The following is a 24,976-nucleotide window of genomic DNA, read 5'->3' on the forward strand; positions in this document are numbered from 1 at the left end:
CTAGCCAAAGATAACTGTTGATATTTGGGTGTGTGCCCCCCCCCAAAAGGATGTGGGGTTTCTGCTGTAATCTGTCCCTCCCTGCCCCTCACATCTACAGTGTGCACAGCCCAGGATTCACTTGAAGGGGCCACGAATCCCATCCATTTGGGCATTGTGAACACACAGAACATCTAGAGGCAGCAACCCTGCATCTGCAAGGCAAACCAAGGCTTCAGGGCTATAGAGAAGAAATGCCCTCGGTCAATTACTTTAGTTCACAACTGTGACAAAGTGTCTACCTGGCAAGAGTATCCTCCACTGACTTGAGACAGGACTGTTTTGGAGAAGAAATTGGGCCATGCATAGCACACACACTTTTCCAACCAAGGGCAACCAAATGTGGGGGGACACCCCAAAACAAAACCCAAAATGCCCAAGACCAAAACCCAAATCAACCCTCTTACTTTAATTATAATGAAATAATCTCAGTGTCAAATGTAGGTGCTACCCTGACTGAGTCCATTATTACAAAGCAATGTGGCATTACAAGGATAAAGTCTGCCAAGGCCCACAGAGGCCTGGCCTGCCAAGGAGCTTCCCACAGCCTCACCTGGAGCTTTCGGGCCATGGCTACCACCTCGTGGTCAGGAGGGTTGTACTTGTAGCAGTTGGAGAACATCAACCGGACATCTGCACCAAATTCCTGAGCATCACGGTACTCACGGGCCTCCAGTTTAGACTGGAAACACAAGACAGGTTATGTTTGCCCCTGCCGGAGGGAGGTGGCAACAGGGAGGGCTACTAGCAGGAGCAAGTTGGTGCCTTCAGGGGTTTGGGGTTTAACCCAGACCATGGAAAGAGGTCATCACCCTAGTTCTCAGCGTCAGGTTGAAAAGGAGACACTCAACAGCAATTCTCAAGGAAACTGCCCTGTCAGAATACAAACCTACCCATGCAGTCACTTTGCCTGACTAAGGGGGAAGCAGATACAGAATTCAAAGAGGCAGAACTTAAGCCATAATTGAAAAGGGAGGGCTGGGCCCAGTTCTGACCATATGTATGCTTGTTTTGGTGACACAGGACAAACCACTGGTCAAAAGGAACAGAGTACTGTTCCTGCTGTGCCTGTCCCATGTTTGGGTAGGCTTACTCCACTCTCAGAAGAAAAACACAAAAGAGCTTAAAACACCACCATAAGGCCTCAGAATATGACAGTGGATATGCTGGCACTTGTCATGTGCCTCTTACCGAGAAGATAGCAAGGCCCTCCCTATGACACAGAGCCTGGCAGTCACCAACTTCCACACTCTCTGAAGCACCTACTGTATGCAAGGTGCCAGTGGGCCCTCAGCTCCAAGGCCAAAAAGGGCTCTTTCTGAGACTAGGGAGCAGCACTGCTGTCTGTGACCAAAACTGCCACATTGTCTGGGAACATGTCCCTACAGTTCCCAGAAGGGGGCGCTATACTCCTTTGGGCTGGTGAGGAGTCTAGAGAGCTGCTGGGGCCTCCCCTGGCCTCATGGATGCCCGCCAGCCCACCTTGATTGTGCTCATGTCCATGGGATGCTTGATGATGTCACAGTAGTCGTGAAGGCCCAGCGCCTCCACGTCCACAGGTTTGTAGAAAGGCCAAGCGTAGGCTGCATGCTTCTTGGCAAACATTTCCTTGAGGATGCCACTGCAGCACTTGAGCTGCTCTGAGACCTTGCTGCTCTTGTCCAGTGTGGGGTGCTGCTGTGAGTCGGGCACGTCCTTCTTTGGGGGCTTCACAGGCCGGCTGCTCTCCCGCCGGGGGCCCAGTTTGGTGGTCTTGGGCTCCGGGGGCAGCAATGGCGGCTCGTGAATGGGGTCGATGGTAGTGGGAGTGGTGGTGTCCGCTTTCCTCTTAACACCTTTCTTTGACTGCAGAGAGCACAGGAGAGGCAGCACAGTCAGGGGAGTGGCTGGCATTTGGAGCCCTCAAAGTCACTCCTGAAACCAGGTCCTTTCTAGGGTCCCAACCCTCCGAAGGAAAAGGAGACCCTGTCCCACCACTCTAATGGGACAGGCCCTGCCAGGGGCCAGGTGAACGCATGCCACTGAGTGCTGTATTTGCTCACTGAAGGCTAACAAAACCTCCTGAAGTAGCTTCCTACTCATTGCTGGGGGGAGGGAGGGGGAGGCCTCCCAGATCCAAGCCTGCCACTAGGCCACCTTGGAAGGCACGTTTAAGAAACTATTTAGCCTGTCCTAGCCAGTATGACTCAGTGGATAGAGCATCTGCCCTTGGACTGAAGAGGCCCAGGTTCGATTCTGGCCAAGAGCATGCACCTCGGTTGCAGGCTTGATCCCCAGCCCTGGCCAGGGTGTGTGCAGGAGGCAACCAATCGATGTGACAGCGATGTTTTTTTTCTCTCTCTCTCCCCCCTCCTTCCACTCTCTCAGAAAAGCAATGGAAAAAATATCCTAGGGTGAGGATTAAGAAAAAAACAACAACTATTTAACCAGCCTCTGCCAACAAGCATGGTCTAAATCAGAAACGAGAGGGGCCAGCAACCCCAGGGGACAGTGCCTCCATTATGGGATCTTTGGGTCAGTAGCTTCTGGGCCATGTTGACTTAAACACAGGGTAATCTTCCCCTTCACCCCCCAACACTCACGAGTGTCCTGGGAGCCAGAACAAGCTCTTCATGAAGCACTGGCAAGGATAACTATTTCCTGCAAGTCTCAAAGCTACAGATCAAGGGGTAGGGGTGGGAGGGTGCTAGCTGAGGTGGTAGAAACCCACCAGTGGTCAGGCTGGGCCGCACATAAGGGACACTCACCTTCACAGGCTGTGAGGTGGCCGCAATGATGGGTGGGTGGCTCTGCACCGGCTGGGGAGCTGGTGGGGGCTGGGGGGGCATCGCTGGGGGAGTCTGCAGTGGCTGGGGAGGCACCACTGTGACAGGGGTCTGGACAATTAGGTCTGGGGTGACAGTGGGGAAGGGGTGAGGTGTAGCCTGCACAGGCGGAGGGTTCTGCTGAGAGGTCTGTGTCTGTGGAGGAGTCGATGCTTGCGTTGTGTTTGGTACCGTAGAGACGCCAGGTTTTGCCGTCCCTACCAACCATAAAAGGGACAGGTAGTTAGATGCTGTACCTGACACACCCAAGCCAACCTTGTGGGGACACTGCCACATGTGGCAAGCATACATCTTCATAGACATGGCACAGTGTCACCATAATTATTCGTCTAAGAGAAAACAGCTTGAATACCCTGGACCTTGGCTAAGTCTATCCAGCTGCCGGGGTGGGGTGGGGTGGGGTGTTTGCTTCAACAGTGGCGGTGCACTGCACCCACACTTCCTGGGGGTCCTGGCTGTAAGTACCCTCTTGGGCACAAAGGCCTTTCATAAGCAGGGAGTCCTGGGCCAAAGGAGAAGGAAACACATGCTGAGAGTTAGCACCAGGACTTCTGATGAAGAGCAGAAAAATGTTTCTTGGCAATTTCAGGCACTGCTTCCTCATTCCCAGAAGCCCTGCCTCTGAGTAAGTGTTCCTGGCAAGAGGCGGGCATTGGAAGCCAAGCCTTCTGGAAACTGGCAAGCCCCCACCTCCCTGAGCCACAGGGAGGCTGGATGGCTGCTGCCTCCCTGCAGCTGTGCCGGAGAGCCTGGACACACAAGGCCTCACGTGAGCCTTATGTGCAGACTGAACCCTGGTAACAGGGAGGGAGGGCGGGGCTCCTCGGCTGAAAGGAGACCAGACACCTCTAGGCAGGCTCTGTGGCTAATAGGTGAATCAAGACCACCCCTCAGCACTGCAGGGCAACCAACTCCCTTTGCTCCCATGAAGCCACCACTTCTGAGCAGGGTGGGAAGCCAGGTCTTCAAAGCCAGCTCCTGAGGGAAGCACAAAGCTCACAGCATGGCCACCTGGCAAGCATCACCATTCTGCAGCATGGAGCCATGTACGGCAAGATGCAGAAGGCGAGAATAGGCACTAGAAATAGGCAAGGCAGGCTAGAAATTGGGACACTAAAGCAGGAAGGGCTCCGACACAAGTGCATTAAGGTAATTCAGGTTATCAAACCCCAAGGCTCTAGGACTGGGTTTTAGTTAAAATTGCCTTTGGTCAAGTTCATTTCTTCTCTCTAAAATGGAAAGAGACTATCTGTGGTGCTGGTAGGGCAAAGAATTCACATAACTTAAAAATGCTTTGAAAAAGTTATACTTTCTTTTTAACTCAAGTCCATCAAAAAAGGCAGGGCTCAGTTATTTCTACTTTGGGGGAAGGTTACATGGTCATGGAACCCTCTGGGGCAGATCCACTGCTGAACCTGGTCCTACTGTATTCAAATAGCAGCCATCTTCCTATCACTCCAAGTCTTCCACTGGAGGTGGAGGAGGACAAATATTGGGGAGAAATGAAGCCATTTCCTGGCTATTTCAGTGTGGGGGTCCCCTACCTGCTTCTTTCCTCCCACGTCCTCTTCCTTTTGCCGGGACTATCATGATCTCTGTTTCTTCTGTGGGCAGTTCGTTGATTTTTTGTAAGAAGAGCTTCTCCAGAGCTTCTGCCATTAAGACTATGTCATCTCCAGGCTGGAAGAGACATGTAGGGTAAGGGTCAGAAAGTCCCCCACTTCTAAGCAGAGCAAGAGCTCCCCACACTGTGCCACCCACCCCTTCCCCGAAGTGTGAAGCATCATATTCAGGGTTGCTGAGCTGAACCCCAAAGGCCCACAACACAGTTATACCATTAGGCATCAGTGTCTCGTATGCCTGCAGGTCTGCTGACCCAACACCTCCTCTCTAGTTTTTTAAGCTCTGGACAATCTCAGAAACCATCCCAATGCCTTAAACATCTAACAATCTGCCAATCAGACAGACGCCCTTCCCTTGGTACAATTCACCTTCACTAGATATAACTGAATTACACGATTTCTTGCCACAGATATGTTAGCAGGACTCCAACTATGTTCCCCAGGGTACTCCCAAGGCAGCTCACTGGGGATCCGGGCAATGCCCATCTCATACTGCCTTATGGGACCCCAATCTCCCCTCGTCTGTACCATGCTGTTTCCACTCAGCTCTAACCTAAGAACCTAATCTGTGCACATTTAGCTTAAATCTAATGGTGAGAGCTGAGACTTTAAAAAATATGGTAAACTTCAAGAAACTCACCTACCCATCTCTTCTGGGCAATTTTACTCACTACACCAGCAGAGGTCAAAAGCTGAGTTCTGTATAGTGTCTCCCTCCAGGGTCGTTCTATTTGAAAGGGTTGGTTTTAATCACATCTGTGGTCTGAACTGTAAACAAATGATCCGGCTTCATATCACAGCCGAGCTGAAGGGTTTGGCTACTGGGTTAAGAAGTGATTTTCAGGTGTATGTGTAAGACTGGGGGACACTTGATTTTATAGCCACAAGGTGACAATGGTCATGTTCACAGTTCAGATGAGGCAGGCCCTATCGTTCCCTCTCACATCGAGGTTTCTGTTTGAGCACACCTTTGCACAACTGCATTTTATTAGCTTTCTTTCTGACAATTTACATCATCCAAATGGACATTTTAACAAGTTGTCACTGTTCTCACACCTTCTCTACTACACATACTGAAGAACCAAAATCCCAAGGGCATAAGCAGCACATACTTCAAGCTAACAAGGACGGCTCAGAAATAAAAGATGGCAGCACCCCTCTCCCCACAAAAAAAACACGCCACATTAAGTCACAGGCAAGATCATGGGTTCCATTACCCTTGCCTCTAACAGTGTCCTCTCTCAGACTCCAATCTGCTCCAACATCCCTCCCCACGGGCTCCAGACACACCCACCTCCTCCTCCCCATAGGGCAGGTGGGCACTGGCCCTCACATCTCACCTTGTTGTAGATGTAACAATTTGTAAACATAGTGTTGAAGTCCTGGATACATTCCTGAGCATTCCAGTAATAGTTGTTTTCCAAGCGCTTCTTTATTGTTCCCATATCCATAGGTGTTTTAATGATCTTATAGTAATCCTGCAGAGCAGAGAGAGCAAAAGGCCAGTGTCACCTCCGCAGTCACACAGCACTCGTAGGTGGGCCTACGGATCTCACAGGTCACTCCACAGATGCACAGCCCGAAACTCTTCTGCAGCATCAGTGAGCAATCTCAAAGGGACCCCCCCAAGATAAAGTAGGCCAGGGAAGGATTCCCAAATGCTGGGTGGAAATTTGGAAGAAAAAAGTTCAAGTCTGCCAAATGCCCTGTCTGGGAACAGGTTGTCTTTACTGAGATCTATTTTTTCTTTTATGTTAAAGTAACCATTTTTAATAATTAACGGGGAGAACATACAGCCTTTAAAAAGCAGTTCTTACATAGTAAAACCACCTGTGGCAAGTTCTACTTTCTCTCCACCATGTGAAATTTTATGTGTCCATAAAATGCAAACTCCTATGGAACCAGCAGTGGAGCCCACCCCTAACAAACTGGAACCCACCCCTAACAACTGGATCCCTTGTTTCCTGTCACACTGAAGAACCATGGAGCAGACCTTCACCTTCAGTCAAATTCATTGAACTTTTACTTCTTTTACTTGTACAGTTTACCACTAAGGACCCATTAGTATTGGGAACAACTAACAACTAAAAAGGTTAACTGCCAAATGAGGAATCTGCACAGACTTCATGGAACCACTCCTTAAACCCTTGGATCTTATTCTTTAAGTGCCAAACAGAAGGAGCCAGATGGAAGGCATAGAAGTCCTAAAGGCCTTTGGATCAAACACTACTAACATCACAGCTTCCCTTTAAGTCTACAATACTAAAACCAAATGTTTATTTTTTAAAACCACCACAGGGGAATTTGGGAACAGATCAGGCAGCACCTGGGTTTCCAGGAGGAAGGACCAGGCAGGGGACCTACATGCAGCCAGCCAGCCCCACCAAGAACCCCATAATTAGGCTTGGATGGGTATCAGAACCAAGTCCAAGTGGAAGACCGATTGCTGGGGCAGGCCTATCAGCATGTGCCAAGGTCCTGTCCAGGAACAATGGTGGGAGTACTGAAAACGCAAGCTGGGGGTGTGAGGTTTTGAGTCGCTCTGACACCCAGGAGAAAGAAACAAAAGTCACCAGCTTACACAGATTCCAGGCATCCTGGCTAGGAGACCCTGAAGGGGAGACTGAACCAGACTTTGTATATAATGCTCTGATGACCCCCCTCAAGAGAATCAAGTCCAAAATATCTGCCCCAGTAAAAATTCACAATTCATGGCCAGAGGTCTCGTAGAAGGTGTCAGATGTGTGAAGTGGCCACGGTGTGTCGTGTCTCAAGGGCAAACAGGACAGTGGTTGAGGATGGAGCAGGTGGGAGAAGGTGGGATGAAGACAAGAGGGGAGTGGTGGGGAGAAGGGACAGACGGGGTAGTGGGCTTAGTGGCATGATAGTCTGACCAAACGTGTACTAAATTTGAAAGAGGCAGGCCTTCTAGTGAAACATCCAGCAAGGACCAAAGGCCAAAATGGAGGTAAAGATCTGAAAGGCATCAGAAAACAGAAAAAGGAGGAAACCTTTTTTGGTCGGACCTATCAACATCTCTGAAAGGGGGGAGGTGTCCCTAAAAAACGGTTTAACATGACATTGCTCCCAGCCGATCAGCACCCACTACGACCCACCCCCACCCCTCTGGGTCTGCTCTTCACTACCCTCACCTCTCTGAAGATACTGGATCAGTGCAACTGTCCATCCATCTCACCTTCCTACATTAGAACTGCTGAGGGTGATGTCAACAGTCACAGAGACAAGGGGAACCCTTGGCCTAATAGGCCACCCTCCCCCATGTCTGTCCCACTGGCTGGGATGCTGCAGCCTAAAAATCTGGCATCACCCAGTGCCCTTTCTCCTGCCTGTCTGCCTCACCTTCTCAGCCCTCTGAGCCATCCTATACAAACCAACCCCATTCTTTGTTCTGACCCTGCTGCATTTCCCTTCAAAGCCAAATTTCTTCAAATGATGGCTTCGTGTCCTCACCTTCTCATTCACACCGTCGCGAATCTGGTTTCTACTTCTGCGTCACATCTTCCTAAGGTCACCAATGCCCTCCTAAAGCCAACAGGAGGGTCAGGTCGAAATCCTCATCTCTGGCCCCCCTGTAGCCTCCAATGTGGAGACATGGGGGACTGCTCTCTGCTGGCATGTCTCCTGGCTCCCCTTTGCAAGCTCCCACCTCCCTGGTTTCCACCCCAGGGCTTCTTTTCCCCCATTTTTTGTATTTGCACTGGGAAGGTCACCCTCACCTGTGGACCCTGCACAGGCAGCTCTGCCAGAGACCAGAGCAGCAAGCTCTCCCAAGAGCTTCCCCCCAGTGACAGGTGGGCTGCCTCTACCCCTTATCACAGTCAATGGCAAGAGTGGCCTTTGAAGTCCAAGTTTGGCCAGGAACCACTTTTGCCTCCACCCTCTTTTCTGAACCAGTTCATGACCCAGACCTGCAATGCCCTCTCCTGATTCTCTCTTCCCGCGTGCACGACATGTATTCAGTGGACAGAGAGCACTGGACAGCTGTCACAGATTAGTGACCTTCAAGCCAGGAGAATCATGCCAGTGTTCATCCTTCTCAAAACTGAATGCCTGGCCGAGGCGGAGACTCCTACAGCTGTATAGCTCTAGCATTCGAAAACCCCTACCTGGGTTATCTAATACCAATCCCTGGTCCAGAGGGTGGGGGTGCAGGGATGGGACTTGGCAAACAACTGAAGGCAACTTAAAGACAATCAGTCCTCAATGCTTTGAAGGAAAAAAAAAAAAAAAAAATTAAAGCTTTTATCCTGTTTGTCCCCTGAGGTTCAGTTAGGGATACAAGCTGAGTTTCCAGAATCATTTGCTAGGGATGTGAACAAACAGAAATCTCTCTAGAGGGGAGGTGCGAGGGCACAAAAAAACAAGAGCTAGTACAGTGTGGCCATGAAGGGGCGGGTGGGCATAAGGGCATGCAGAGAGGCAGCTGGGACAAAGATGCACCCATACCCTGCCTCCAGCCAGGCCACCTCCATGAACTTGCTCCATGGGAGACAATCCACTACTTTTCCTGCCCTATGCTCTAGGTAACAATGACGGCACCAGTACCAGAAGAGGATTGCTCCTGCAGCAAGCCACCCTCCTCCTGAACGGTTTGACTGCATCTACTTCTGGGCAGGTCAGGAGCACCTGAGGAGAGGGGGACAGACCCCTAAGTGCTCCCACTTCAGCTCCCCATGGAATGAAGGGAAAACTGCAAGCACTCCTTTACCTTTGTTTCAACTGCTCTCTACACAGTATTTCCTGGGATCCTAATCTGCTTAAGCCAATAAGCATGTCCTCTGTCCTTCCTCATCTCCATAGGACTGCTGAAACCACTCACTCCAGGGCCCCAAGGGTGCTGGATTTCAGAACTGGGCTTCATACTTTGACAACTCAAGGGTATCTCTACCCTGCTCTAGAGTCTGTCCTCCCCACGAGTAGCACAAAAGGAGCCCTGGAGGATGCTACTCTGAGATCTGCCGAAGCTACTCACAGGGAGGTTTAGCTTGACGGCATCCACAGGCTGCTGGAAAGGCCACGCAAACTGGTGTTTCCATAGTGTCTTGAGCACCACTTTGAGCAGATATTGCAGTTGGTTGGTCTGCCTCTTGGGCTTGTTGGGGTTGGAGGTCTCCGGGGGCGGAGGGTTGGTGCTGGCTGTGTTGGCTTGCTGGGGTTGCGCCTGGGCCTGCGTCGCAGACATTTGGGTAGTTTCTAGTCCATCCCCCATTACGGGCAGATTTCTTAATCTCGTCCCAGGGCCGCTCTCCGAAGACATGCTACTGATCCCATCACATTCTTCACGGAGCACTCTAAAAGGGAAAAGAAAAGCCACCGTCAGCAGAGAGATGCCACCATAATGACATGTGTCTCCCCATCACCACCACCAAGGACTGAGCTGCTCTCACAGAGACTGGATGGATTAGGTAGGCCAAGGAGCCACTCCATGCACTGACTAAAAGGGCACAGGACCTCCTCTCTTCAAAGACTCATCACCCAAAAGGGAAGAGAGATCAGGTATCAGTGAGGAGGAACAGGGCATTGGAGGTGAACCAAACAGAAGGCAGCAGGGGCTGTGGCTCTGTGGAGCTCACAGAGGAGGGACAATGAATAAAAAACCAGGTTTTATTTTTTAAATATATCTTTGATTTCAGAGAGGAGGGGGGGAGGGAGAGGGAAAAAGAGGAGGGCAGAGGGAGAGAGGGAGAGAAACATCAGTGATGAGAGTCATTGACCGTCTGTCTCCTGCACGCCCTCCACCAGGGATTGAGCCTGCAATGTGCCCTGACTGGGAATCGAACAGCAATCTCTTGGATCATAGGTCGATGCTCAACCGCTGAGCCATGCCGGCTGGGTACAAACCAGGTTCTATAACATCTGAGAGCTTTTAGGGGACACTGTCTGTGTATGAGAGAGATCGATTTGCAAGCCCCAAATATGTCATTTACATTAAAATTCTTGTTTGTATTTGTGGCTTATGAACCATGGGATCAATTCAGTAATTCCATTTGGTAAGCAGAGGCCAGGCAGGGAGAAGTAGAAAGGCTGGTCCACCCTTCTTGGATGGCCACTGTCCACTGCTGAGTGCTCCAAAAAAAGCTTCACACTTACTAAGAACATCTTCTGGCAACTTAAATAATATATGGTTGCTAATTAAAGAAATCCCACAAGGAATTGCTGATAACACAGTAACGAATCCATACTTGACCTACCATTTTATTAACTTGCTTTTCAAAGCTTATGTATAGAGATACAGAGAGGCACCCTCCTATGACCTATGTGAGACCCCCCCACCCCAAGCTCAGTGCCTGTCTGAGCATCTTGTCCTGTGGACCCCTCTCTCCTGAACGACCCCTGCTTCAGGCCACACCAATTCTGCCAAAAGCATCCTTATGAGGGTGATTTTGTGTACCCACTCAAGTTATTCTGAAGGGACAACTGTAGGTCAGGGGTACACATTTTTATTGCCAAAATGCCCTCCAGAAACACAAACCCATCCCTTACTCACAGAGCTAAGAGTTCCCACATCGGCCCAAATATGTACTGACCATTTGCATTCTTTTTGTGCACTGTTTTTCTGACACTTTCCTACTGGCGAGGCAAAGAAATGATCAGCTTTAAACCCAGCGAGGAGCAGAGTAAGACAGACTTTGCTGGCTAGAAGCTGCCTGCATCACAGGAGCATCTCCATTAATAAATCCAAGAGTCGGTAGGGATAAAAGAATTTCTCTGGCTGAGGAAGTCAGGCAAGGGCTTAGGAAAGAAGGCCTATTTTAGGACCACAGGACTCTGGAGGGCAGAAGGGATAAAACAAGACAGGGTAAACTGGCTGGCTCTGTCACAGCTTTCTTTCTGGAACACACTTAGCACATGCCAGGCACTCTAGCTGTTGATTATTTATTTTATAATCCAGTCCACATGTAATTTAAACCAGCGTTTCCACAAAGGTTTTTGTAAATGCAATTCTGGTAAATGATCAAAATTTAAAAGCACCAGGGGAGGGAGACCTTTCTATGTAAAGGCAACTTGGCGGTGAGTCTGTCTTGTGGGGCTGTGCAGAGCTAGAACTCCTGAGGCAGGCAGGCTGACCTGCCTAAAACTGGGGTCCTGGTTTCATGATGAGTTTGAGGGCTGACAAAACTGACATGGCCAGGAAGACAGCTTTTCTTCCACAGTGCTCTGGCCAACCACAGGTACAGCTACCACCTGGCTAGAGAACATGAGGAGAGCATGCTGCTTGCTCCAAAGAGTCTAAAAGTGGTCTAGCATCCCATGCTGAACTTAAGTATTTAATGAAATCCAACTGCATCTAAGACACCAGGCAAGAATTTATAGTCTGCGGCCTCCCAGAGTACTCTTGAGCCTCAAGGGAGGGAAGGTTTGTTCCTAAGGGTAACCTCTAAGAAGGGCTTGCTCTATTGGAGAACACCTGCCCAGGCAGAACACTTATAGGAAGGGGGATGAGGGAGGGCTTTGTGGGTACCAAGCTGTTTCCTGGTACTTCTTGCACACATGGTGCTAGAGATAAAGAAGGGGCACCCAGTGCTGGCATGAGAACGTGGTGGGGACTGGAGGTGACAACCAGCTGGGAAGCAGCCTGTGGGAAGCACCCCAAATTAAGAGAGCAACATGCCAGGAGTGCACATCACGAAGGGCATTCCCTTGAAGCAGCTTCATCTGACAGTGGGCATGGCAGAACAGGGCAATAGTATAGCAAGCTCGCAGGAACACTATTTGAACTTCAACAGTTTCCAAAGGCAGATGAAACTGGGCCTGTTTCAGGCTCTGGGAATACAAAGCAAGTACCCATCAGGGTGCTTGTGGTACAAGTGTGGCTAGAACTAGTGGCCACGTGCGGCCCAGAAAAACAGTGTCTGTGGCCATGAATCAAGGCAGGGCGACAACGAGGACAGAGGTGACACTGGTGGGAGGCAGGCACATGTGGTGTTCCTGACTGGGAACCTGGCAAGGAGAGGTGGGCCCCCGAGCCAAGACTTGAATAAAATGCACTCCAATGAAAGTGGCAAGGAGGCCACCTACAGGTAGATCCAGGGAGAAGCACCCAAAGGCTGGGAGTAAGGGGTGGAACTGTCAGAAAGCTTGCTCAGAGAATAGAGAACAGATATTGGTGACCCAAGATACAGCAGCATGTGATAAGCAACCTGAGGAAGGGACAGAGGGAGGCAGCACCCTGGAAGTTACATTTGGCCGTGCACAGAACCTTGTAGATAAAAGGTGTGCCTTCATCCTGAGGTGAATAGCAAGGAAAAGAGGATTTCTCCAAGCTCTCAGATTTAGTTGATAGAGTAGGACCTCAACCTTAAAGAAGCAGGGTCTACAGCCACCTGCAGAGCAACATGCCATGGCTTGGGTGAGGCCCTGGGAGGGTTTACACATTATTATCTGGACATAATTTAACAATGTTGTTTTGTTCTCAGGGTATTTAAATTTTACTGATATCCATGTGTGGCTTCCTTTCAAAATAAAGGTGTACTGATTAAACACACACACATATACGCGCACGCACATACACAGTTAAGCATACAAAAGTATCAACACAGGACAGGGATGAGGAGGGAGTGGTGAGGGCAGCCTGGCCTCCATGAGAGCTGTGGGGGAAGTGGGAGGGCTGGCTATGTGCACAAAGGGCCTCCGGCTTGTGGCCTCAGTTTGTGAGTCTCTCTAGAGGGAAGCCAGCCAAGACCAACTGCAAGCTTCAGGTGGAGAAGCCAGTGGGCCAGGAGAGTTTGCAGGAAACTTTCAGAGAGGGAGGGAGGATGGAAAAGCATTCACAGGACATCAGACTCTCATAGTTAGTAAGTGGATGGGGTAATCATTTACTGGACAACTTTAGAAACTGGGGTGGGGGCAAGTGAGACAGGAGGAGACGGGTGAATATCATAAACAACTTGCCAGCTGGCCAGGAGCTTTTGGTCCAGTAGCTAGCTGCAAATGAGGCAGAGAAAGGTTCAGGACATAAGCAATCCTATATGGAGTGCATGTATCAACAGAAGGGCGGCACGACAGAGAAGTATGTCAGTGGGGTTAAAATGCCTATAAAGTCGGCCATGCAGCAAGACCAATGTGCCTAAAGAGGAAAAGGGGACAAGTGGCCCCATTATGAAGGGAGGCCTGCATGTGCCAAAGAAGTGAGTACAGGAGGGAGGGTGGCATCAAATGAACATAAAGAATGATGTGCATTTTTGTTTCCACTATTAGATCTCCCCTAGAAAGAAGCTCAGGAATCACAGACAAGCATGTGCCAGGTAAACCCCTGCAGGCAAGGAGCAGGGGACGGCCCCACCCTGGAGGAGTCATTCTGTCCTCAGGACAGTGGAGCCCTGTCAGCCACAAGGATATCAGGTTCCTGCCAGATATTTTCCACTAAGTAATGATATTCTGGAACTCTCCAAGCAATGTCCCTAAGGCACGATGAATTCAAGGTAACTGATTTCTGGAGCTTTGGGGCTAGACTGTGCCTCTCTGCACAGCCAAGGGATAAAGGGCTCTGGATGTAACCTCTTTTCTTCACCTTCAAGCCAGGGCCAGATGGACCACCCTTGAGGGCAAAGAAACTAATTTTCTGTTCCCAAAATGAACAGAGCTTTTTCTACAGAAAACCTGACCCTGAACTCTGCTTCATCTCTGTGCTTTAAACTACATGCACCACAAAAGCCAAAACCCCATTCCTAGACAAGTGGCTCATATCTGACACATGGTAATATCTAAATCCTTAAAACATCTCTGAGACTGCTTCTGGACTCACCTCTACTTTAAAGATGAAGAAACCAAGGCACAGAGAAGTAACTTAAACAGGGCGTGTTAAGATCAGGCCTAACCATCCAGGGTGGCCAAGAATCTGACATATGATTCCTGGGGAGTTTCGGTTGGCCTCGAAACCACTTGTGAGCTGAATATGCACCCCCAGGAGGGTCCAAAGCAAACAGTTGGGACAGGCTGGCCACCATCTTAATATGAAAAACTAAGGCACAAAAAACAGGTCAAATCCATAAAGAAAAAACTGCTGGAGGTTTTCAGTTCAAAACATGAAGGCATGATATACGTTCGAAAATGAGATGGACTTGGGAGCCACAAGTACCTCAAAATTTCTTTTAAGGAGGCTCTGAGGACAATTAATGACAGGTGTCATCCATGTCCTTGATGTGAGAGATTGCCATATGCAACAACTGAGCCATGGAGATCACCGTGAGATGCCCAGGACACCTGTTCTGCACCCACTCAGGGGCCACCCTTTTGAGAGGCCAGGCTCAGACAACCTGTACATTGCAGCTCAGTCCTCCCATAACTGTGGGCAAGTAAAATCCTAAGGAAAATTCAAGAAGCAATTCATTAAGAAAAAAAGAAACAAAAAAAGTCCTTCATTCCTATTGCAACAAACAAGGGAAACCAACAAGTACCTAGTCTGTTGTAGGCCAGGGAACAGGCACCAGAGCACCTCTATGTGAGGGCCAGGATGACTTTTCGAAGGCACAGACCCAACTAGGCTGCAGCCTTGGATAAATTCTTCCCACAGTGGTCACCCTTACTCCATACTGCCCCAGCCAGCCCCTACCATCAACAAACCAACCACCACAAGGGGCCACAATGAACTCCTTCCCTGTCATCTTCAGACCTTTTCATTCGTTGTACCAGGTGCTTCCCTGAACTCTTTGTGGCTCTGAAGTTTTCAGCCCCCTCCCCCACACACACCTGGGAGCCCCTGGGCAGGGTCATCTTTCCTTCATTCCAGTCCTCCCAGTATACAGTAGGTGGATCAGTGAATGACTCTGGGATAGAAGGCACCCTATAGTGAACACACTCGATTCTCATCTTGGGGCTTCCAGCTCAATCTCAAAGTCCTGGAAAAGGAAAGTAGCTCTCGTCTCACAGGGAAAATGTGGTGACTGGCTAGACTGTCACCTGATCGGCCAATGCTTTCCGTCTGAACTCCACGCAAGAACTGGGAACTCTGAAGTCGACATGATATTCTTTAAGTGATTAAGCAATACCTGGGTGAGTACTGCAAAGAAGGGCAGGGCTGCACTGGCCATGAACAGGGAGGGCATGCACTTCTGTGGAGGATGAGGCAGAGAGGGACAAGGCTTATGACAGACAGGAGAAAGCAAGACCAATGCAGTAACACAGGCATAGGTTTGGAGGCAGGACAGAAAGGAGGGCAGGTGGGATGGCACAGTGAAGGGGCGAAATAACCACACTGGCCTTTTGTCCTTCACGAGTCCCTGATTGCAGGGTTGGGAATATAGTGTGGAGGAAGGGGCAAGCTTGGAAGATGCACTGGAGCCAGATTCCAGGGACATTCTGGAGGTAGACAATAAGAGAATCCCATTCTTGCCTGGGGTTTCATGCGCAATTATACATGCACACAATCAGCATGCCGTTCACAGATGCAAAAGATGGGGAGCCATAGAGAGGATACACAGGGACAGGGTACATCAGTGAGGATGATGCCAGGGTTGCTCTGTGTGTCTGAGTCCTGAAGGAAATAAATGGCTCTCAGCACCTGGGCTCAATGGGGAGAGAAGCTGGAAACGCAGAAACTCATAAATCTACCTGCAGACAAGGAGGAATTTATTGCTTTGATTCTCATGACACAGTAGACAACATCTTCAACCAATTCAACCAAAGTTTTACACCTAAAAGATCCCCAGATGTTGTTCCCTCTGTTTTCACAATAACCTGTGGCCAAGAGGCGGGAGCTACCATCACTGTGTTGAGTTAGTTGAAGGACAAGGGACAGAAAGAAAGTTTCACTTATTATTTCCACCCCAAAGAAGGTTGCATGGTCCAACTGGGTGTCCCATTTCTGGATATACTTCCAACAGATTTCTTATGACATGTTCCTAGTTTAGAAAAATAAAAAAAAGATAGAGATTAGACAGTTAGTGCCCTGATTCCCAAACTGAATTCCTAGGGTATTAAGGTAACCCAGAGGGACACTGTGGGAATTATCAGCACAAGGCAACTGATCACTTCAACATTAGATAGCACTGTATTTATTTTGACAATGTAATTATCTTGCAAAGCCTGGTGTTCAGCAGTTGCTGTCATAAAAAGCAGATACCACATAAAAATCAATGGGGTAAAGGAAATGTAGGCTGCAGATGTCCAATCTGGTTCTAAAGTGTGAGGAGCTGTGCTGGGACATTGGTACTTATTTAGTTGTTTGCTTTGGCCTAGGAGCATCACAGAAACATTGAGATGCTAAGGATGCTGTGAATCGTGGAAGTTTGGGAACTTCTGGGTTAATGAAAGTAACAAAGTAAATTCTTTTCCTAAATTTACAGACCCCCAATTAAGCACTCCTGCTTTCAAGGATATTGACTGCTATCATTCCAACTCATCTAAGTGATCTGAAATCATTTTAAGGACAGATATTAGTTAGCAAGCAACACAACTATAATGTTTTTCAAATTTCAACAGAAATTATTTAGTTTCTTGAAGAGTAGGAGGTGAGACAGACAGACATAAGTTAGGCTTGATTCTGGAATTCTGAGGGCAAGCAAGAGAGGAAAAGAGAAAGGCTGTATCTGCCTGCCCAGCCATCAGCTGATTTACAGAGATTCAGTCCCAGTTCTGTCCACTGCAAGAGGCTGAGTAAACCTAGAGGGTTCTGACCAGTTACACTTTGTACTTGTGGGTCCACCTGAAGTCCTGGTCTCCCAGAGGGCCCACGAAGCCCAGTGACGCTGCCTCAACTCTGTCCTATCTATTTACTCATCACTGTGCTAAAGCAACAAGCATATAGGTAGCAAGATGCCAGGGAAGGCAGGAGCAGGGCAGGTTGACTGGAAGCTTCATGAATTCTCCCATGAAAGATGATGGCCACAGTAAGCGAGTCACCATCACACACATCTGCGCCAGGACCTAGGAAAACTTGCCCATAGGTACCTGGTGCTTCCTGGGCTGGTGCTCTGTACTAAGCACTTGATCTGTATTCACATGACCTACCCTCTTTGCAGAATGCCACGTGACCCTTGAGCTGAGTCTCAAGTCAAATTTCCAGGATTGGTATTTCCAAAGAATTTTATCTCCATAAACAAATCAGAGCCAAGATAACTCTTATAGCACCTGGCATCTGTTAGCGATGTGACTTGGCCCATGCCATAGGTGAAATCTGAAGCACACTTCCCTGCTGATGCCACAGCGAGCAGGGTCGAGGGGAGCAGAAACCAAGTTGTTATTTACGCATCCCAAGCAGTAAGGGGTGCATAGGGTTGTGACCTAAACTTGTTCCATGCAAAGCAAAATGCTGGCCGATGCCAGGTGACCCCAACCCCTAAAGAAATTACAAGTTCACAGTTGTACACACCCTTCAGAAAAAGGAAGCCCCTTCCTACCACTACAAGGCTCTCTTGTAAAAAATCATTTGGGGGAAGTGCAAGGTTCTACCCAAGGACTAAGAGGAGGGGGCAGGGAACTCCAACTTTGGGTAAAAACTCGGCAATTTTTCAATACTAGTTAATTTGCGGCAAACCTTATTCTGTCCTAAGAAAATCTTTCTTGGAATGTTGGTTACACTGGTTACAAAACATGAGTATCAGAAGGTCCGCTCCCTCATGGTCCCAGAGCATAAGATACTTCCCATTCATGACCACAGCCCATTTCACTGTGTGATCTGTGTCAGTGGGGAAGCACACACAGGATTCTTGTCCATCTAACCAGCTCAGGCAGCTGGTAAGAACAGAGCTCATGTCATCAGCCAGACTGCACTGGAACCTAGCCAGTGGCTGTGAGCCAAAGCAGCACTTAGAAGTCTTAATCCTTCTTCCCGAAGCTTGTACACACTCTGACCCCCACTCCTCAGACCTACCAACTGGGCCTGTTACCTCAGACTCCACCCAGCAGCTTGCCTTAAACCAGGCGACGCAAGGTACAAATGAGCCAGCTTTCCTGATAGGGGAGTACAGATGCACTCAAGCTCTCTGTCTCCCACGGAGGGGACCAGGTCTACAAGGACCAGAAGGACCCTGCAGCCAGAAGGACCAGAAGTCAAGCCCAGGCAGCCACAACCTTGCCAATCAGAATTCTAGTCCCTTTGCTTTAGAAACCAATCTGCAGGCTCATTAAATTAGGGGCACTGAGCCCTGGCTGGGTGGGCTCAGTTGGTTGAAGAGACACCCTGTACACCAAAAGGTTGCAGGTTCAACACCCGGTCAGGGCCACATACCTTGGGTTGCAGGTTGGATCTCCGGTTGGGGCATGAACACAAGGCAATGGATTGATGTTTCTCACATCAATGTTTCCCTCTCTCTCTTTTTCTCAAATAAACAAAAACATATCCTCTCAGGTGAGGATTAAAAAAAAAATTAGGGGCACTGAGAATTCTGCACCATATTTTCCCTGGGAAAGCTGCCAGCAGATGGAGGACTGAGTGGCTCAGGTACAGTAAAAGGTCCCTTTGGTGCTGACAAGTAAATCTGGGTGGATGGATTTTTAAACTTAAAACATTCCTGTGATGGGCATGCAGTAAAAACAACAAAACTTTGATGTGGACAAGATAAAAAACTGCTAGGCTAAAACACATTCCAGCAGGGGCAGGCTGATTTTTCCTACAAAGGGCTGGAGAGTAAAATACAGTCAACTGTGTGAGACACAGTTTGTTGCAATACTTCATTCTGCTGTTGCTATATCAGGAAAGCAGCCCCCTTAAAATCCTTAGACAAATGAGTATGACTGTACCAATAAACTAAGATTGGCCCATGGTTTGTAACCCTTGTTTCAAAGATTTCTTGACTTTGTGACAAGGTGAAGTAAGCAGAATGCAAAATTACAACCCAGGCAGTGTTGCTCAGTGGTTGAGCACTGACCCAAGAACCAAGAGGTCACAGTTTGATTCCTGGTCAGGGCATATGCCTTGGGTTGTGGGCTCGATCCCCAGTAGGGGTGGTGCAGAAGGCAGCCAATCAATGATGTTTCTCTCTTCATTGATGTTTCTATCTCTCTATCCCTCTATCTCTCCCTTCCTCTCTAAAAATGAATAAAACATTTTTTAAAAAGTCAAAATCACAGATGAAATTAGGTAAAAATGTGCAAGTAGGCAGGTACATGGAACCATAAAATGAAGTGGGATACAGTGGTGGATCCTTGGAGGATTTACACCTATTTACACTGAAATATCAATCACCAACATATATGTAAAAACAGCTTGGCTTCTGTAATCTGCCCCCTTTCACAAGCTCCCATCTCTGTTGGTGGGGTTGGTCTGTCAGTCTGTCTGCTTCTCTACCTGGTGAGCTGGCCTGCAGGAACTCAAAGCAGCCTTGAGTTTGACCAAGTCTCCAAATTAAGAGGCTTGAAGAGTATGACAAAAATATGAGGCCATTAATTCAAACTCTGCATTCCCACTGATCTAGGTCTCCGGTTGTGCCTTTCATAAGTCACAGAGACATTTTCTCCTGGTTGCCTCTTTTAAAGCTATTTACTCCAGCTCCTTTACCTGTCTTCACTTTTTATCCTTAGTTATTTTTTCAAAAGAGCTGGCAATGACGTTAACCTACACTATAATAAGAAATGCAATGTAACAGGGCTGTTAATTCACACAGAAAAATCCTGCTTTGAGAGGAGGACTCCAAGATGGCCACAGAGCCATGCAGATCACACAGCTGAAGTGGGCAGGAATGCCTGGCACTTCCTCCATTTAGATGAGTTTCCCATTAGGAAAGAAACTACTCGAATGAGAAAAAAGTGAGAAATTAGAATTAGGTAAAGTAGGCTGACAAAAGTCTTGGGCTGCCCTGGTGTAGACCAGAAAGTTTCTGAAGATGACAGCACACTGGTTCTCTGGAACCCTCCCATTTCCAACAAAAGGATAATGATCAAATTCATGATCCTCATGAACAAAATGTTAAAACTACAAAAAAGACAACTATGATGTTTCCAGCACACCAGACACTGAGGGAAACACGTTAGTGTCAACCTCCAAGCAAGTGGTCAAAGTCAAGCTTTTGGGAATTTGGAAGGCCAAGCAGAGGGAGGTGAGCAGTGCAGACGAGCAACAGCTTGTACAGCCGATGACTAGCACTACACAGGAAGAAGCAGTCCACTCACTGCCTATTGCTGAAATGTTCCAGAATGTACCAGCTGGGTACACAGGCCCGTCATATGTAAGTGGAAACATCATTCAACAAGTAGGCAAAGCTAACCAGGTGGGAATCTCCACAAAAGCACATGGTGCCTCTAAGTGTCTCTTCAAAGCAGCAGAGTGGTGGCTGAGAGTGATACTGAAGCCCTTCTTGGGACCCACCTAAGCTCACTGGGAACAAAAGGGGCTCAGGGAATGGGGCTAGCCAAGAGCTTCCAGAGACACCATGACACTGACATCTTATCTGCGCAACACTTCAGCCATGACCACCAAGAGCCCTCACTGAGAGGAAAGGTAAAACCAGCCCTTCAATGGCCAAGAGGAGACCTGGAGACATGTAGATACTCCAAGAAGCCAGGGGCAGACACATCCATGATGGATTAAGGGCACACACTCTGACTCAGGGTTTAGAGATGCAGGAACCTGGTTACCTCGATGAAGAGCTGATGCTAACGAAATGACCTTTTCTTTAATGATATTACCCTCTGACCTTCACTGAGCTCAATTTTAAAACAAAGAATTGGGAAAAAGGAGGTTACATTTGTCAGTATCGGACCCTCTCAAGAAGTGGCTCCAGGAAAGATGACTTTTCCTCTCACCTTGCCTCCCCCCCCTTTTTTTTCCCAAAAAAAGACTTTTTAAATTGACTTTTAGAGAGGAAAGGAGAGGGGGGAGGAGAGAGAGAGAGAGGAAAGAGGGAGAGAGGCATCGATTGGCTGCTTCCTGCATGCCCTCAACCCGGGCATGTGCCCCGACAGGGAACTGAACCAGCAACCTTTTGGTGCACAGGACGATGCCCAACAAAATTAGCCACACCAGCCAGGCTTGCCTCACCTTTCATCAGGTACAGAACTCAAATAACAGGGGTGGGGGGAGGGAGAGCATTACTTTTCCCAAAGAAAGAGAACACAGAAAGTGACAAAGTTAACTTCAGAAATGGAAAAACCCCTGAGTCTGAGTCCCTGGTTTCCAAAGCAGGAAATGACTGACACAGGCCCAAAGACAACCAGTGAGTGAGAAGCGACAGCATTTAAACTAGAGACACAATCCAAGGGTACAGCAAAAACTGGTCCTTTAACAGTCAGGCCTCAGGGAAATAGCCAAGGTGCCTCTCCTGCCAGGTTAGGGTAAGGCCCTCAGACAGCCACCTCCATGCACTGCAGGGAAGCCTCAGCCCTCAGCAAACATTAAATGTCTACTTCTGCCCTCATAATCTAACCGTGTCAATTTGAGATGGATGCTTGGATTTAAATAACCGATTTCCTAAAAATAAATAAATAAAAATAGCCAATCTCTTCTCAAGAACAGCTAAGGAAGCAAAGAACTGCACAGGGATCCGCTGCTTTGTGAGAATGAATGTTCTTGTTTGCCATTAATTACACCTAACTTCCACTTAAGTAAATGACTCATGGAAGTTAAGCATCCCAACTCTAACAATGACAGGAGGGGGGGGGTGCAGGTACTGGAGAGAAAAGTGTGGTCTATTTCCTTGCAGGATTCTCCTGCCACCCCTTCCTCCGGTCTCCAGTCCACTCTCCTTTAGGCAGCCCAGGGCTTGCCTGCAGATGGTAATCACTGGCAGAAGAAACCAGGGAAGATGCAGCTGCCAGCATTTCAGACTCTGATTCTGTCGCACAGTCCAAGTTGACTTCCTGGCTACCTCCGTAAGCTTGCCCTTAGCACCCACTCATGTGAGCAGCTCTCAGCCCATCAGGAACTGAAACAGCCACTCAGTGCACAGATGATCACATTCCCAATGAACCCAGAGCATTCCCTGGAACTCAATGCCTTTGTATTAAAACTGCAAAAAATATTTAACACTCGCCACATGAAGCTTCAAACCAGGAGCCAGTGTACAGAGGGGCTGAATAAAAATGCGCACACACATATCCTGGAGTGAAATGGACACTCATACTGAGTTTAATAACTGGTTTACAAGCCATGCTGAGGAAAGCTGGAGACCCATACCCAGAGGTTTGGCTCAGTGGTTAGGGCAGTGGACCGTGGACTGAAAGGGCCAGGGTTTGATTCTATCCTCAGTTGCAGGCTTGATCCCAGGCCTAGGTCAGGGAGTGTGTAGGAGGCAACCAATTGATGTGTCTTTCTCATATCCCCCCCCTCCACTCTTTCTGAAAAGCAATGGGAAAAATATCCTCAGGTGAGAATTAAAAAAAAAAAAAAAAGGCAATCCTGATAGTTGAGGCCAAGGGGGAGCCCCAGGATTAAAATAAACTGCTAAACCATTACAAGACAAACCCCCATCTCTGGCAAAAAGTTGATTGTGTGGGGGCAGGGACAGGGCTGAGTGGGAACACTAAGGAAGTTGTGTGCTCGGAGGGGAGAGCACCCAGAAGAACATCAACTCAAGTCCTTGCCGGGGAGGTGGGCAGAAAAAGAGACCAGGGAACCAGCAGACTCCTGGTTGGTGACACACCGACGCCCAGGTTATAGACAGCGGTGTGGACCAAATGGCCTCATGGCACCATGACTACTACTAGGATTTTCTATCACACTGTTGGCAAGTAAGACGACTGGGGGAAACGTAAGTTGTCTTCTACGAATCAAATAGTTGATGTGAAAGGGAAGGAAGTGCAAACTACTCCAGAAAATGTTAAGCGCGAGGTGAAGTACATAAAGGCTTTTTATTTTTTTATTTTTAAATATATCTTTATTGATCATAAAGGCTTTTTAAAGGATTAGATATTGAAGGAGATTTTGGACCAAGGTGGACACACCAAAGGGGGCAGTGAGATGAGAACTTCTGAACAAGGTTCCAGAGCCTGAGCTGAGAGCCAGGCGGGCCCCCAGGTTCCACATAACTAGGAGGAGGGAACTGGAACACACAGGATCCAGTTATAAATGTAAATCCTTCCCAGAAGATGTTTTTTGAGGCACATGTAGAATTCAGTAGGACTACTGACCCTGCCCTGAGCTCCCCTCAAAAACTTGGGACGGCTCCCCCTAATGGTGTAAAGAGCTTGCAGAGGCTTTATATTTCCCTTGTTCTGGCCTGGGAGCAGCTAGTGCTGCACAGGGCAGTGCAGGGCGCTGGGCCGATGTGAAGAAGTCAATGCATGAGGGCGGCCTCTGAGAAGGATGGTGGGTGCTGTCCCTAGCAGGTGGAGGAGGGCAGAACTTTGAGTCCACCCTCAGTTAATGACAAGATCTTTCACTAGCAAAGAAGATCTACTGAGGGGAGAGGAAGGTCAGAGGAACAGGTACCAATCCTCAGCCATGGTCCCCACTGTACCAAGGTGGCTGGAACAGGCACGGTGTGAGCACAAGAATCTAAACCACAGGAGCTAGTCTCACTGTCTATAACAATTAGGGAAGTCAAAGTACAGAACCACACCAGAACTGCTTCATGTCTGTCTTCTACCTTGGACTGCCCCTGTTCAGGTCTCCCATACCTCATGCGTCAAGGTGCTTCACTCAAAATGTCTCCAAATTACTCTAGTAGAAAACCAAGCTTCTTACCAAATTAAAAGCACTACCAGGATAGCTCAATCTGATGAAGCCAAGAGAATGAAAGCTGGGAAAGGTGTGAATTGTGGGTGATTGATGAGAGCAAAGTGTGTTTGTGGGGGGCACTGGACATTCCTCCCCCCAGGAGCTACCCACAGTCAGGATCCTGCCCTCACAGACAGGAGGGCAGGTACAGGGCACTACCTCCCAGGGCGCCAGTGGTGCCTCAGCAAGGGGCTCAGGTCAGGGAAGCCTTCCTGAGAAGTAACCTTCCTCAGAGCCACAAAGAAGGGATTCACATTTTGTCTTATTCGGTCTCATGGGGAGGTTTGGTTTAAAGGAAGAGACAAGTAAAAACCACTTGACCTTCAGGCTGGGTTAGAGGGACACACACTTGAACACAAGAATCCCCAATGACAGAGATGTGTGAGCAAACCCATTTGGCATTAAAAATACAGTCCCATCAAGCCCCCCAACTTCTGATGACATTCAAAACTGAAACTAAATTGAGTGACATGCAGATACTAGAACTGTACTACAGTGGAGTCAATGTCAAAAATTTAGTACTGGACTATTTCAATTATCTTCAAAATGTTGCACTGGTATTTCAATGTGCCGTCACTAATCCTGTTACCATGTTAGAATACAAAAATATCAACTGTTCCCTTGGAGTTCACCGGTTGCCATAGAAATGGCATCAAAATGCATTCTACTTTCAGGTGAAGAAGCACACTATGAGTGTTGAAGAAAAACCTTCATCTAATCCAGTTCAAACCCTCTAAAGTATAAATTAAGTGCAAGTTCAACTAGAATACAACCTACAACCCCGTGTCCTAGGCCTCGGGGAGAAGGCAATTTCACTCAACACAATCATATAGAACACTAGCCCATGGAAGATCCTTTAGGCACATACCACTGAGGTG

At 48.4% G+C, this 24,976-nt stretch overlaps 2 protein-coding genes across 4 annotated transcripts in view; one reads left to right on the forward strand and one right to left on the reverse strand.

Annotated features, from left to right (window-relative positions):
- Positions 1–24,976, forward strand: part of LOC308556324 (olfactory receptor 1f45-like) — a gene marked incomplete at both ends in the record, with an annotated part of 504,663 nt that overhangs the window by 218,839 nt on the left and 260,848 nt on the right.
- BRD4 (bromodomain containing 4) overlaps positions 1–24,976 on the reverse strand; it is a 75,925-nt gene that overhangs the window by 23,560 nt on the left and 27,389 nt on the right. For 2 of the 3 annotated variants that reach the window (XM_081136769.1, XM_081136770.1), the window contains exons 2-7: positions 9,480–9,798; positions 5,827–5,964; positions 4,409–4,544; positions 2,787–3,061; positions 1,522–1,884; positions 593–721 (exon numbers count right to left, since the gene is read on the reverse strand). In XM_081136769.1, coding sequence (XP_080992895.1) covers positions 593–721; positions 1,522–1,884; positions 2,787–3,061; positions 4,409–4,544; positions 5,827–5,964; positions 9,480–9,764 — 1,326 coding nt within the window. In that variant the 5' untranslated portion in view covers positions 9,765–9,798. Of the gene's footprint in view, positions 1–592; positions 722–1,521; positions 1,885–2,786; positions 3,062–4,408; positions 4,545–5,826; positions 5,965–7,957; positions 8,030–9,479; positions 9,799–24,976 lie in introns of those variants that run through there. The other variant, XM_081136771.1, reaches the window with a different exon arrangement.

Source organism: Miniopterus schreibersii (genome assembly GCF_964146895.1).
Source record: "Miniopterus schreibersii genome assembly, chromosome: 4".
NCBI lineage: Eukaryota > Metazoa > Chordata > Mammalia > Chiroptera > Miniopteridae > Miniopterus > Miniopterus schreibersii.